The following is a 16,040-nucleotide window of genomic DNA, read 5'->3' on the forward strand; positions in this document are numbered from 1 at the left end:
ACAGTTTACTGAGCAAGGATAATATGAATTTTGGATATGGAGATTAAAAGTAGTTCCTGTTTAGTGACTAAATTATATTTGCATATTTATCGGATCGTGGTACGAAGTTAATCTGTTTGGTATATTACATCATTAACGCTATCCATTGTATGATAAGCTGCGACATTGTCTCTAATTAGGGCACAATTTAACCTCTAGATTTATGTATACCATATTTTGTTGGCATTCAAGAAAAAAGTTTTAGGACTTTGGGATTGTGCGTTAACATTCAAACAAATTTGTATTTTACCGACTTGAATCAAACTTGCCATTTTACCAGAACATAATTCTCTTTTTAATGAATGAAGTCGGGGTTTAGTATATGATATTAGTCAGCTGGTCTATCGTGACAGTGATCAAGTGGGGATACAATGTTTAGGAGCATTTTGAGATTCCTGACCTGGGAGATATCCCTTCTGTGTTTTAAAATTGGGGGTAGTCTGACAGAGGATTAGATACCTGTTATTTGAATTTAGAAACGAGCGCTTTAACACGCGGTTTTGAATGTATAAGCAAGTAGGTATCTACTCCACAGTTAGACTACCTCCAATATTAAAACACAGTAGGTTTATCTTTTAATCACCATGACGACAACGGTGCTCTCTTGGGAGGCGTACTTACACACTGGTAAATCGGTCATCTTCTTAGAAGGTGCCGAAAATGGGTCGGGTAGTGACACACATAGTATTACTAAAGTTCAAGATTAATTTCATATGTTCTTGATTATTTCAAAATAATTGTTATAATATACAGGTTTTAAAAAATGGTGAAATAACCCTTCATAAATACATATTTTATATAATCGTAACCTGTTGCATATTTGCATATTTAGCTCACAACCGAGTCAATTCTATGAAATATACCCCATTGCACATGTAGGGGTGACTGGTTTTATAAATAGCGACAAAAAAAACGCTGAACTAATTTATATGTCAAATAACTTACTAAATCACAGTGTTTTAGTTATTGTGAAGTCGCAGTTATGTATCAGCTGGTTTGAAATAACTATCAACTAGTAGAATGACTATCTCGCCACTACGAACTTTCACATGGATAAACTGGATATTTTTCCCTTATCCTTCACTGTCGATGGTTCAAAATTGTTGTTCACGTTACAACAAACATAAACCAAGAGGAAATCACCCACCTGTAATTACGTTCACCATTAGCATTATCAAACGTATACAATTATTGTAGATGATCGGCCGCTGTTGTTGTATTGATGTATCGATGCGTAGGCTATCGATAGATCGATATCTTCATTTGCAAGATTTTTTGTGCAAAAAAGCATCCTACTTTTGAGGTATCGAAAGGACTTCAATACCTGATGCTCGTTTAATCAATCATAATCAATCATTCATCTTGATGGAGGTCCTATTGAATAATCGTTGTAAGTATGTTTACGCTTTGTAAACCCGGCCAATTGCGACTGCATATATATTTTTATCTTACACACATTGGTATCTTGTGTATTTTGAGTATATTATTGAATTAATCTACAGTTTGGATTTGAATATAGCTTTCACCTTTTATTTTGCTTTTCTTACATAGTAGAGCCTGCGACACAGAAAGAATTTCCAAGATGGCGCGAAACATGCTATCACGCATGCGCAGTCTTCCTATCCGCGGAGTGCTGACTGTGATTGGCGGGTTCCTGGTGCACAGCACCATCAGCACCGGGTACATCTTTGGTAAGTTGTTTGTTTTAAGAACATGTTTTACTTAACAGATATCGCGAAACTACGATTTGACAACTAGAACGTTAGCAAAGAAGAACACACGACGGTATAACAGAACAAGCATCGATATAGTAGGACATATACTGGTATATATATATATATATATATATATATATATATATATATATATATATATATATATATATATATATATATATACCTGAACACAGAACATAACACAAACCACAGCCTACACCGATATAGCAGAACACACAATACACCAGCACCTACACCGATATAGCAGAACACATAATACGCCAGAACCTACACCGAAATAGCAAAACACACAATACACTAGAACCTACACCGGTATAGCAGAACAAACTGTACACCAGAACCTACACCGATATAGCAGAACAAACAATACGCCAGAACCTACACTGATATAACAGAACACACAATACGCCAGAACCAACACCGCTATAGCAGAACACACAATACACCAGAACCTACACTGATATAGCAGAACACATAATACGCCTGAACCTACACTGATATAGTAGAACACACAATACACCAGAACCTACACCGATATAGCAGAACACACAGCAGAACATAACACAAACCAGAATCTACACTGATATAGCAGAATACACAATACACCAGAACCTACACCGATATAGCAGAACACAGAATACACCAGAACCTACACCGATATAGCAGAACACACAATACACCAGAACCTACACCAATATGGCAGAACATAACACAAACCAGAATCTACACCGATATAGCAGAACACACAACGGAACAGAACGCAAACCAGAACCTACACCGATATAGCAGAACACACAATACACCAGAACCTACACCGATATAGCAGAACAAACAACACACCAGAACCTACACCGATATAGCAGAACACACAATACACCAGAACATACACCGATTTAGCAAAACGCTTCTCAGTGTAGTGAACCAATCAATACCGAACTAAGTTAGAAGCTGTGTATATCATTGTTTTACATCAACAAATTACAAATACACCATGGAGTACAATGGTGGTATCTTGAGAATAAATTGTCAACAAATAGGACATCGTTCATACCTTTCCCCTAAGGACCATTCCCTCTTTTTCCCCATCAGTATATATACGATTACTTCCCTTGTTTCCAGGCAACATGACCCCCTATCTGACATCATACCTGCGCGCCAGAAGTGAGTCGAATAACACCCAGTACTCGGAAACTGTCTGGATCTCCACAGCGAACTATTTGACCATGGCATTTTTTATGCCCATATTGGGCTGGATAGAACAAAAACTGTCTCCGAGGATTTCTACGCTGATAGGTGGACTGATCTTCAGGTATTACTCGATCAGTATGGTAGATAAATAGTTCTTAAAACACAGAACTTTACAGGCCAAGGATGAACCAATCGTTTAAGGTGCCGTAATAGCCTGAGCAGATTTGCATTCATTGGGTTTAACAAATGTTAAATTTGGGATAACACTTTCTTAGTAAAGTACAGATTCTAGTACTTCTTTTAGGTTGAGTCCCGTGCGGGATTCGAACCCACACTTGCCAGAGTGTATTCATTCATTGGGTTGCCAGAAATCCATGGTCGTGAGTTCGAATCCTGGTTCGCCCTGATTATGTTTCTAGGTTTGTCAGCACCATACCTGTGGGTTTCATTACGGTAGACCGCCGTCATATAGCTGGAATACTGCTGAGTGCGGCGTTAAACAACAACCAAACAAACATTGCTGTAGACGTCTAAGAGATGCATCATTTCGGACTTTCCTTCAACATGAAACTGTCAAGCCGTGACAAGCCACTAAATCTCGGTGACTCGAGTCGATTTATTCACACCTCGAGACAAGCAGATTGTCAATCCCAATCCATAGTGAACGTCATGATGCTAATGGCGTCACAACGCGCAATATCATCGCATTAAGGGACGGTGGTGTAGGCCAGTGGGAAAAACGTTCGCTCGTCACAAGTGCTATATCTCTATACAATATTGATATGAATTGAATATTTATGAAAGGCTGGTTCCCATTGTATAAACTGACGTAACATACTCTTCCAGTTCTGGAATGCTCCTAACATACTTCACCATGCAACATTCCCTCGTCTTGACGGCCTTGACCTATGGCGTCATTAATGGTGCTGGAAAAAGTATCGCGTATCCCGGAGCTGTGAAATGTGCCCTCAAGGTCAGTTGCAAAATACTGACGCGCGATGAGAGAGAGAGAGAGAGAGAGAGAGAGAGAGAGAGAGAGAGGAGGGTGTGTGTGTGTGTGGGGGGGGGGGGGGGGGGGGGGGTAATGAAAACCAGAAAACCAGAGGCCACATACCGATATATGGTCCCTGTAAGACAGATGAAGAGACATTCAAATTGTGATGAAATGAAAACTTCATTCTTATTCATCAGTAAATACAGAAGTTTTTTGTTTTCTTAATCGTCAACTTATGTTGTACAACATGCGTGACTATTAAAGATCCATTTGTCCGATACAATGGACAAAATATCAAATTTGTTGAGGTGAGTTTGGCATCAAAGAATGAATTAGGAAAGAAAATGGCAACAGAAGTTCATATCTGACAGAAAATTAAACTGTTCATTCAAATTCAAATTTTAACAAATATCAATGAGAAAAAAGGTGTTCAGAATGCTACATCAACACAGAAACACGTAGAAGAAAAAATACTCGTTCAAATGCATTTTCATTCATGTTTGACTATTGTTTTGCCACAAATCAAGTTATCTCCCGTATTTACCAAACTCCTAAGCTCCGTTAGAACCCGGTGATTGTTCAAGAACCCGTGAAGATCAGGGGTAGAATAGGTCTTCAGCAACCCATGCTTGCCGTAAATAGCGACAATGCTTGTCGTAAAGGGCGACTAACGGGACGGGTGGTCAGGCTCGCTGACTTGGTTGATGCATGTCATTGTATCCCAATTGCGTAGACCGATGCTCATGATGTCAGTCACTGGATTGTCTGGTCCAGACTCGATTATTTACAAACCGCCGCCATATAGCTGGAATATTGGTGAGTGCGGCGTTAAACAACAAACAAATTGTTCATTAGACATCAAGTTACTGTCACCGATTTGTAACCTTCTAGCGTTCGCTCGTCACGCCAAGACCCGGGTTCGATTCCTGACATGGGTACAATGTGTGAAGCCCATTTCTGGTGTCCCCCGCCGTGATATTGCTGGAATATTGCTAAAAGCGGCGTAAAACCATACTCACTCACTCACTCAAATAACAGGGTCCGTGTTACTGCACCGTGCGGTCACTGGTTCGGCGTAGATTGTTGTTCTCAAGCATTTTTAAAGGGAGGGGTCCAAAATATCAAAATCCTCTCTTAGTCAATTTTACTGTCTGAAACATTCTACATTTGTTTTTTAAAAGGTGGGAGGGGCGTCCTGACGCCCTGGAACACGCCTTTGGTTCTTGAATTTTCACAAGCTGAGTTTTATTTAGTTTAAGTTTTCTTTCTCTTCTCACTTCCGCTTTGGGCAGGATGATTACAAATTATATTCAGCCCGGGATAACCGGAAGTATTTATATCTTACATACACACAAAAAATTGTGTTTCAGTGGTTTCCGAACAGATCTGGTCTGGTGACAGGCATCATTGTCTGTGGAATTGGTTTCGGAACCTTCGTGTTCAACCAAGTCGTCACGGCCTTCATCAACCCTGACAACCTGTCCCCCGATGAAACAATCGAAGATGATCTGTAAGTGTTATTCTCCTGTCACCAAAACCGCGTTTTTGGACAGTAGGCGTTCCACGTGCAATGGCAGAATTCATTCCTTTGAACAGGGGAATGATGTGGAGTGTGACACGGTGCACGTGGAATTCATGCATGACTACATCCCTTCTGACGTTATCGACTGCACGGATAATTCTGGTTCCACTGGCTCACTTGAGAGGATGTGATCTTTCTTGTATTTGTAAAGCGGGAATTCTCTACGTGTTACCGCCTCCGTGGTCTAGTGGTGGAGCGTCCGCCCGGAGAGCGGAAGGTCCGGGGTTCGATCCCCGGCCGCGTCATACCAAAAGACGTTTAAAGATGGTACTTGTTGTTACCCTGTCTGGCGCTCGGCATTAAGGGGCTAAAACAAGGACTGGTCGGCTCGGAGTCAGTATACTGTGTCTGAGTGGGATATTCATGTTAAACTGCGGCATGGTATCTCAGTGGGCTAGCACTATAAATCGGCATCAGTCCGGACTAGTACAAGCAGCCACACAAACACACACACGTACATGCACGTCGCTATATAAGTGCAATAATCTTGGACGCGACGTTAAATCCCATTTCACCTCACCACACCTTTACGTGTTGTATTGACTTACATATCCACGGGTTGCTTTGTTTTTTTCTGGAAACTAACTCCCATGGGATATGTTAAGTCACGATGCTACTTATGGTTTGCATATGTATATATACTACTGACAGAAAACAAGTTAACTGATGATTTGAGGTGCTGCACCTAACGCAACGTCTAAGGATGGTTGGTTTGTTGTTTTACGCCGAACTCAGCAATATTCCAGCTATGTGACGGCTGTGTGTAAATAATCGAATCTAGACCAGACAATCCAGTGATTGATGTCATGAGCATCCATCCAGGCAACTTGGATCGATGACATGCTTCAACCAAGTCAGCGAGCCTGACCACCCGATCCCGTTAGTCGCCTCTTACGACAAGCATAGTCGCCTTTTGCGACAAGAATGGGTTGCTGAAGACCTTTTCCACATGTCGACGGTTACAGATCTTCACGGTTCGCTATGTCATTGGGCGGGTACAGCATTTCTTTAGAGGAGAGGGGTCCAAAACATCAAAATCATCTCTCAGTCAATTTTCTGCCCGCAACACACTTCATTTGATTTTCAAAAAACAACAACATTGACCTGTCTTTGTCTCTCATATGGACCCTATAATGAACACATCCGATTTATTATGTTGGTTTGTTGTTTATCGCCGCACTAAGCAATAATTCAGCTATATGACGGCGGTCTGTAAATAATCGAGTCTGGGCCAGACAATCCAATGATTGACATCATGAGCATCGATCCGCGCAATTGGGATACGATGACATGCATCAACCAAGTCAGCGAGCCTGACCACCCGATCCCCTTAGTCGCCTCTTAAGTCAAGCATAGCCGCCCTTTACGACAAGCATGGGTTGCTGAACACATCCGAACACTCCCATGCAAGTCTCTTCTACTTTACATAACGTTGGCAAGTCTGCATTTCTTCAGTTTCAGAAATTGAAGAGATTATCTGGATCCCTTTTTATTATAATATATTGAAAGACAATTAACCTAAATATAGCCGTTTGTGCGATGTCATCCGACAGCTCATTGGTCTCAACTCTCCCTGTTTTCCCTCTCGCAGGATTTGATTGGATGGTTAAAAACAACAAAGCAGAACGTAGTGTATGCAAGGCCGTGAAGTTGAGGTTAAGCAAAGACAGGTCAGCTGTTGCAGCAAATCCGCTAATCACACCACTGGTTGTTTGGTAAACCCTCTGAGGCACGTGACTGATATAATCTTAACCAATGTACACATTAACTGTTTCTGTAATTAATCATGCTATACCAGTGTTGTCTCCGACTTTCTAGGTACTTCACACAGGGCTCCCTACTGGACAGAGTACCCTACTGCTTTCTGATGTTGGGCGGGGTCTACACAACTATCCAGCTCCTCGCCATCATCTTTCTCATAGCCACGCCTACTGTCACGCCTACAGTCACACCCAAACAGGTCAGCATTCCTTTCATTCGTTGGCACTCGTCCCTTTCAATCACCTACAAAAAGACTCGATCATTGTCGATCAATTTTAACAAGACAAAGAAATCAGAATGCACACATGACTTTTGTTTAAAGAATACCTCTACTATTAGCTCGTTCTATGTATACCTTTGTATTGGTTAAATATATCACAGTGACTGTCAGAATTATTTCACCGTATTGCAAAATGGGTGTTTGTAATTGGCAAATGTGTTGTATTCGGAACACATTCGTTTAAACCTACCAAGCAGAGACTGCTGTAGTTGAATATATTTGTTATGCCCGAAGACGGAACCAAGGTATTTAAAGAACACTCTCCTACCCAGAGTTCCATGCGGCCGGCAGCCAGCCAGCATAGTACCTCTGCCACAAGCCAGCGCCATGTGACGATTCGTCACATCTTTCACAGTCCATTCACGATATGGCATATGCTTTTCATCCGTTTCATGTTTGACAAGTGTACACATTTTCATGAACAAATGTCAAAGAATGGTTACGGTTCATTAAGAAAGTATCCCTATATGTGAACATCTACTTGTTTTTGCGTAGTTATCCTTTGTTTACATTGGTTGTACGGCTCCACGTGCTGTCACCGAAGCCCAACGGAGAGCTAGCGATACGGTCACTTTGATGTATCAATATATATTGTCATTCAACTCACTGTCGCAGTTGTAGTAGCATATCTATATAATTATGCAAAACAATATGTGAAGCGCCCTCAAATACTTGCATGTGTCCGTTTTCTACTGATTTCTGAAAAAGCGCGTTTGTTTACAAACAAGAGAAAAGTTCGGTCACGAGATATGCAAATTAGCCCGTGGTAGTGGTGTTATACTGAGTCACCACTGCGCCGGAGTGTATAAATTGAGGGCATTCCCCGGAATGTGATCTTTGAGTGTATTTCAACCACTCCGCTGTAAGTATTTCTGACCTCGGACATGACTTCCGATTCCAGGTTCAGGGCAGACTACCATCACATACCATGTTAGGTGACAATGACGTTTTGGTGACATTAGAAGTCTTTTAGTGATTAAATATAGCGTAAAATGTCATTTTGAAATCCAAGATGGCCGCCACAATGGCCGACGAAAAAATAGGACCACTGGATTTTGTCTTCTTTCAGTGGCATTTGGAAGTTGGTGTAATGAAGTAAGACACGTTTCTATGGATGAACAACTTCTTTATTACAATTAGTGCGACGTTTCGGTGTAGATCCTAACACCTTTATCAAGCAAGTGATGGATAGTGCTTAACAACATAGGTATATATACTTATACCTTATATACACTGGATTTTGTACAAAATCATTCAAACTTGATCAAACAGACCAGCAAAAATACAAAATACTCATTACAAATGTGCCGATGTGGATAGATCGTTAATTTGTGACTGTCAAGAGAGAAAATACAGTGAGCTAGTTATGTTGGTCAGGATAACATTAAGCCTCAATCCTCTCAAACAACGGATTTAGATAAAGTTAACGTTCATATAATACAGAAATTGACAACATTCATATAAATAAATTGCAAGTGATTCCACGACATTTGATGGCTGTGTTTATTGGTGTTTATGTTTCCATAAAGCCTAAACAAATATGCTTAGGCCACGCCTGCCGGCGGACTATCTTGTGCTGCCTCAATGCGCTGAATGATGTCCCTGATGTACCATTATCTACATGTTTTGTGTTAAAGACAGAATACGTTGTCTGTGAAGTTATTTCTGTTAACTTAATATCTATTATATGCATTGGCTTCTATAAAAATAATGTTGAAGTCAATTCTTAATTAAAACGACATTAAGACATGCTCGACATTGTACCGTGATGATTTGACCATGCAGGAAGAAAATGTGGAGAAGGCAATGGAGAAGAGTCCTGACTGCGAGAAGAAGTCAGATGAAAAGTCGAAAGAAGGTCACCACACAATATCCGACACAGACAGGTAACTATTAATATGATGACATGGGGTGGCCACGTGGTGAAACCAGTTAAGAATGAATTATGGTTTCACATGACTTTTTTTCGACACTGGGTAGGGATGCCACTTTTGACATTGTCAAGGCAATCGTGATCATGGCGAGTTTTTTTCTGCGAATATGACACACTACTAATTATCGAAAGGCTCTAAATATCGAAATTTGATTTGAAAAAAGTTGTTTTTTCGTAGCTCGTTACGTAGGATCAAGCAAAGATCTGAATGAGACATCAGACGTTTCAACAAAATCAGTAAATGCACTATCGTGTCGCTGGATGTTCTGGCCCATCGATCACTTGATTGTCTGGTTTGTTTTCAGGCCGGCATAAGTATTGGCGTGCAGCGTCAGGCAATAAATACTTCCTTGTTTATGCAAATTGTTCGAATGGCGGGTGCTACCTGTAGGGCAGGACATGCTTACCCTTTCGCGAGTACCTGAGTACCTATCACTTATTCTCAGTGGTCCATTCATTTAATTTTCACAGCTATTTTGACCTTAACGCCAAATGGAATCGGTTTCGATGGATAAACATGACTGGCTATTCTCTTGCGTTGACTTTTTATATTTCTGTATCTCTTTGTATAAGGAAGATTCCCTGATATTTTTGAAACAATTTTGAATACAGTCCAATTTTGTTCCTCAGTTCACTTTAACAGTTTTACCATGAAACCAGAAATACTAAATTCGTATTAAGCTAGATATCTCGTTATTCTTTATTCGGAGAGTTACATAAGTAAAGATAAAAAATGATATTATATATTAGATATGATGGATGTAAAATACTGATTCATGGACATTAAATGGCTAAGGCGGCGTCCTTTTGAACGCCAGTGGTCAAGAAACGTACAGACGGGAGAGTAGACATGCTAGCAGACCAACTCTAACTTATTGTGTAGTTCAACATTGGTTTCTAAAGGGCCAATATTCACCATGGTGATTCAATTTAGCGTTGTTAATTGTATAGGGGGGTTTCTTGTATTGCCTACAGTGTTCTCAAATCAACTTCACTGTCCAGTTGTTATAGCTTTCAAACCCCCATCCCTTGACTTTAATAAAGCAAACCACAAAAGGGTGAACCTACCTTACTCAATATTGAAATATTATCGACAAAAAAACCAAACATTTCCCTAAAATCATAAGACATCTGTACTAAACGCCCATTGTACGATTTCGCCTATATCATAAATACGTGTTTAAAAATCACTGTTAAATAGTGATGATACCAAGTGTTCGCGAAAAGGCGTATCCTGCTCACCAGTGACAGCCGTCACAAACACACGCAAAGGCAGGTCAAATGTTCATCCCAAGAAATACTTTATTATGCGACTACACGTTGACATTGATATAAGCACGTAATACTGACTAAACAACCTTTGCATGGCTGCCCCCAGTGGTATCACTGAGGACGACGACGGCAACTACACACCGCGCCAGGTCCTACGGTCGAAGCTATTCTACTTGCTGTGGGTCATCTACGGCTGTGTGGTCCTTGGCATCTTTTTCGTGATGAACTTCTACAAGGTGAGAGTGAGTGAGTGTGTTGGGTTTTAAGCCGATTGTGGACATAATTCCACATAAAACACGACCAAAAATATGGTGTTGACCAAGCGTCATATTGAGGTTGACTCTTGGATCCGACCTCACGACCATAGGGTCTTGACACGCCTTGGGAACATCATTCGCACAGCGACTAGCGGCTCCTTAGACTCCTAAGTCCAAACACCCAGATGAAACTTAAAAATGAAAATAACTTTTGCAGAACTAAAGAAAATCGGAGAAAATATCTCGCAACATTATCGATTTGAAAGTAATGTGCTTTCCTTTCGCATCTAATCAGGCGTGTTTTGGGTTTTGTTTCAGACATTTTCACAGACCTTCATCAAAGATGACCATTTTCTGGCTCTGGCGGGCTCTGTCGGATCAGCCTTTAATGCTCTGGGCAGGCCATTTTGGGGAGCCGTGGGGGACAAGATAGGCTACAGGGTAAGTCCAGGGACGTTTATTGAGGGGTGTCAAAGTCACCGTAGTGTATTTGCTTGAAGGTCTCTGGATGTTGAACGAAAAAATATTTACAAGTAGGTGTATGCATGTCTTACAATTTGAATCTCGTGTTTTCATTTTCTTTGAAACTCCTGTACAATTTGTACAAACTGATACTATTGGAAGTGGGTATCATGTGGACGAATATGTCGATATTTACATTTTCTGCAAGAAGGAAAAGCATTATCTCTTCATGATGTGGATAACGAGCTCATGCTGCAGCGTTCAACGGACTTGCCTCTTTCGATTAGTTTCAAGTTTAGTTAATACACCTAAACAGTTTATATCTTTCAATAGATGTACCTCTTTCTGCACTTAGTTTCAAGTTTTAGAGACCTATACTCCCTAAACGTCTTTTTACTTTGTATAAGTTTGTAGTGTTGAGAACCTTTCGTGCTTCAACTTGTTTTGTTTGTTTGTTTGTTGTTTAACGCCGCGCTCAGCAAAACTCCGGCTATATAACGGCGGACTGTAAATAATAGAGTCTGGGCCAAACGATCCAGTGATTGACATCATGAGAATCGATCCACACAATTGGGATACGGTGACATGCATCAACCAAGTCAGCGATCCTGACCACCCGATCCCGATCCTTTTACGACAAGCATAGTCACCTTCTTTTGGCAAGCATGGGTTGCTGAAAATCTATTCTACCCCGAATCTTCAGGGGTCCGTGCTTGAACATATGACTCGATATCTCAATGAAGGTCAGTCACCTCCCCACAAAACCAACAATAGGTGTAAACATTAAAGACCATATGTGTATAGCCTTGTAATACGACCGCTGTTGTTGAAATGTGACAGCACGCATGTTTTCTTAGAATGACCTCATAAATATGTTCTTTCAGATACCCTACAGATCTAGTAACAGACTATGGATGAATGACCTCATTCATATGTTCTTTCAGATAGTAATAGACTATGGATGAATGACCTCATCATATGTTCTTTCAGATACCCTACAGATCTAGTAATAGACTATGGATGACTGACCTCATTCATATGTTCTTTCAGATAGTAATAGACTATGGATGAATGACCTTATTCTTATGTTCTATCAGATACCCTACAGATCTAGTAATAGACTATGGATGAATGACCTCATTCATATGTTCTTTCAGATAGTAATAGACTATGGATGAATGACCTCATTCATATGTTCTATCAGATACCCTACAGATCTAGTAATAGACTATGGATGAATAACCCCATTCATATGTTCTTCAGATACCCTACAGATCTAGTAATAGACCATGGATGAATGACCTCGTTCATATGTTCTTCAGATACCCTACATATCTAGTAATAGACCATGGATGAATGACCTCATTCATATGTTCTTTCAGATACCCTACAGATCTAGTTAAAGACTATGGATGAATGACCTCGTTCATATGTTCTTCAGATACCCTACAGATCTAGTAATAGACCATGGATGAATGACCTCGTTCATATGTTCTTCAGATACCCTACATATCTAGTAATAGACTATGGATGAATGACCTCATTCATATGTTCTTTCAGATACCCTACAGATCTAGTTAAAGACTATGGATGAATGACCTCGTTCATATGTTCTTCAGATACCCTACAGATCTAGTAATAGACCATGGATGAATGACCTCGTTCATATGTTCTTCAGATACCCTACATATCTAGTAATAGACTATGGATGAATGACCTCATTCATGTGTTCTTTCAGATAGTAATAGACTATGGATGAATGACCCCATTCATGTGTTCTTTCATACACACTACACATCTACTAACAAACTAAGGATGAATGATCACATCATGATGTTCTTTCACATACACTACAAATCCACTAACCAACTGTCCTTTCACATTCCTCATTCGTGTTTTCACATGCCCTACAATTATACAACACACTTTGAATGAATGATCTCAATCTTTCGAATGACTCGATTCACAGGAATCACTCACCATCGTCATCGGCGTGTTCGGAACAGCAGGGGCGACCTTCACCTTGTGTGAATATGGCGGGAAAGTGATGCTGATGATTTGGCTGTGTCTAATCTACGGGACGTTTTCAGGCGTCTACGCCCTTATGCCCTCACTGGCAGTCTCTCTGTATGGTCAGAAATACTACAGCGTCAACTACGGCCTGCTCTTCACTAGCCAGGTGAGTCAACGACATCAACTACGTGCGCTTCCTTATCATTGAACGGAGGACGATGTAAAAAAAGGAAATTGTCTGCCACCAAAATACTTTGTTGCAAGTTTTTTTATAAAGAAAACAAACGCATTTAGGATCATAGTTTTAATTTAAAATTATCTGGTTTTGCAGCTGCAGCTGAAAAAAATATCCAGTCTCGATACAAAATCACGGGTCCGAAGACTATCAAATGGGCGGAACCTAACGGGCCCCCTCCTCATCTATTAATTTCTGTTCCAGATTGTGGTTCAGCTGACAGGTGCACTTCTGACGTCACAACTGAAATCCACCATTGGATGGCAAGGGATTCTCTACATAGGCGCCGGAGGAATAATATTCAGTACGTTCACAAATATACTAGTGGGGAAGAGGTTGGGGTTGTGGTTGGGGGGGGGGGGGGGGGGGGGGGATAATATAATAATATGTAATAATATAAACTGTAGCAGTATCACTCGGGGTATACCACTCGGCTCCGGCTCGCTAACACCCCATGTACCCCGAGTGGTCCTGCTACAACGAATTTATCTAACCGACATGTTTCAATGTGACATTGTTAAAGAAGGAACACAAATTCAAAAAAAAAGAAAACAGCTGTTCGATTGAGCAGAGGTTAACTTGTGCTATGTCACGTGACTTTCATTGACTCGGAAAAAGCGTGCGGCTTTTTGCTTTGTAGTGTGGTATAATGGATTTATACTGCCAATCAGAAATGTATTCCCCTCCAAGGCGGGTAACACAGTAGTTTATCAAGATCACGTGGACCAATCACATCTCATCATTCTGATATGCGACCCATGAAGATCCGGGGTAGAATAGGTCTTCAGCAACCCATTCTTGCTGTAAAAGGCGACTATGCTTGTCGTAAAAGGCGACTAACGGGATCGGGTGGTCAGGCTCGCTGACATGGTTGTTGCATGTCATCGAAATATGTTGTATTAATAATGTTTTATGTTTGCAATGTTGCTTGGGTTTTTTCAACAAAAGGTAAGCAATTACAAGGTAAGTTTTTTTCAGCATGAGGAAAGGGTCAGACATTGCACGCTTGTGACAGTTGTCCTTGTATCTGGGGGATGGGGGTGACGTTTATGGCAGTATTGCTCTCAGACCCGGTGACTATGCCCGATTTAACTTCGAAGTTTTACTGCATCCGCCACCTTTTTTTGCCATTGACTTATTACATTTCTTGGTGTGAATGTTGTCCAAACTGCACGAAATTGCTTAAAATTCAATCAAATGTTTAAAATATTTACCCAGCCCCCTAGAATTTTCCTTTTTTGGGGGGTGATTTATTGCAGTGTCAGCGGTTAGTTCAATTGAAATGCTGCATTTATATATTCAACCATACGGCTTTATGCTTTACAAAAATATGCAAATATTTTGAATTTTGTATCGTTCTTGTTCGTTTCTGCAGGTTTCTGCTTGTGCTGTGGAATGCTTGTGCAGTACCGATTGGCCAGGAAGAAGGAAATGAAGTACCGCAATAAACACGCCGAGGAATCATTTGATACCCGGCTGTAGACTGTCAAACAGAACTATAGCCGGAAGGTGAGGTGAAATTGGGTTTAACGTCGCGTCCAAGATTATTGCACTTATATAGCGACGTGCATGCACGTGTATGTGTGTGTGTGGCTGCTTGTACTAGTCCGGACTGATGCCGATTTATAGTGCTAGCTCACTGAGATACCATGCCGCAGTTTAACATGAATACCCCACTCAGACACAGTATACTGACTCCGAGCCGACCAGTCCTTGTTTTAGCCCTTTAATGCCGAGCGCCAGACAGGGTAACAACAAGTACAATCTTTTAACGTCTTTTTGTATGACGCGGCCCGGGATCGAACCCTGGACCTTCCGCTCTCCGGGCGGACGCTCTACCACAGGACCACGGAGGCGGTCTATAGCCGGAAGGAAATATGAGGACTTAGTTTAGCAGTTGTACAGCAGTTAGCCCACATGGAATAATTTTGTCTATATGAGCTTTTTGTATTTGTTAACTTGGCTGTGAAATGATTGACAAGTGATATGATTGACAGTGAACATGAAATGAAATATTGACTGAAATGTCTAATAAAGTGTAGACAAACCATTAACTCCATCTCTTATAATATCTAGATGTCTGTGTTTGTAAAACAAACTGTACACTTCCAGTCATCTAAACAAAGAACAACAAGTGAGTTAGTAAGTTTGATTTTACGCCGCCTTTAGCAATATTCCAGCAATATCACGGCGGGGGACACCAGAAATGGGCTTCACACATTGTACCCATGTCGGGAATCGAACCAGGATCTTCGGCGTGATGAGCCAACGCTTTAACCACTAGGCTA

The 16,040-nt window shown here is 40.8% G+C and overlaps 1 protein-coding gene across 1 annotated transcript; it reads left to right on the top strand.

Annotated features, from left to right (window-relative positions):
- The first annotated feature begins 1,621 nt into the window (after positions 1-1,621).
- LOC139448469 (apicoplast pyruvate carrier 1-like) lies at positions 1,622-15,710 on the top strand. Its single transcript, XM_071230017.1, has 12 exons — positions 1,622-1,730; positions 2,895-3,084; positions 3,810-3,936; positions 5,328-5,467; positions 7,358-7,499; positions 9,366-9,466; positions 10,892-11,021; positions 11,361-11,483; positions 13,474-13,683; positions 13,957-14,056; positions 15,128-15,261; positions 15,625-15,710. The coding sequence occupies exons 1-11, from the start codon at positions 1,622-1,624 to the stop codon at positions 15,232-15,234; spliced, it is 1,479 nt and encodes a 492-aa protein (XP_071086118.1). The 3' UTR covers positions 15,235-15,261; positions 15,625-15,710.
- Positions 15,711-16,040: the final 330 nt, after the last annotated feature.

This window comes from Haliotis cracherodii, unplaced genomic scaffold (genome assembly GCF_022045235.1).
Source record: "Haliotis cracherodii isolate W230 unplaced genomic scaffold, xgHalCrac1.p SCAF_7, whole genome shotgun sequence".
Classification (NCBI taxonomy): domain Eukaryota; kingdom Metazoa; phylum Mollusca; class Gastropoda; order Lepetellida; family Haliotidae; genus Haliotis; species Haliotis cracherodii.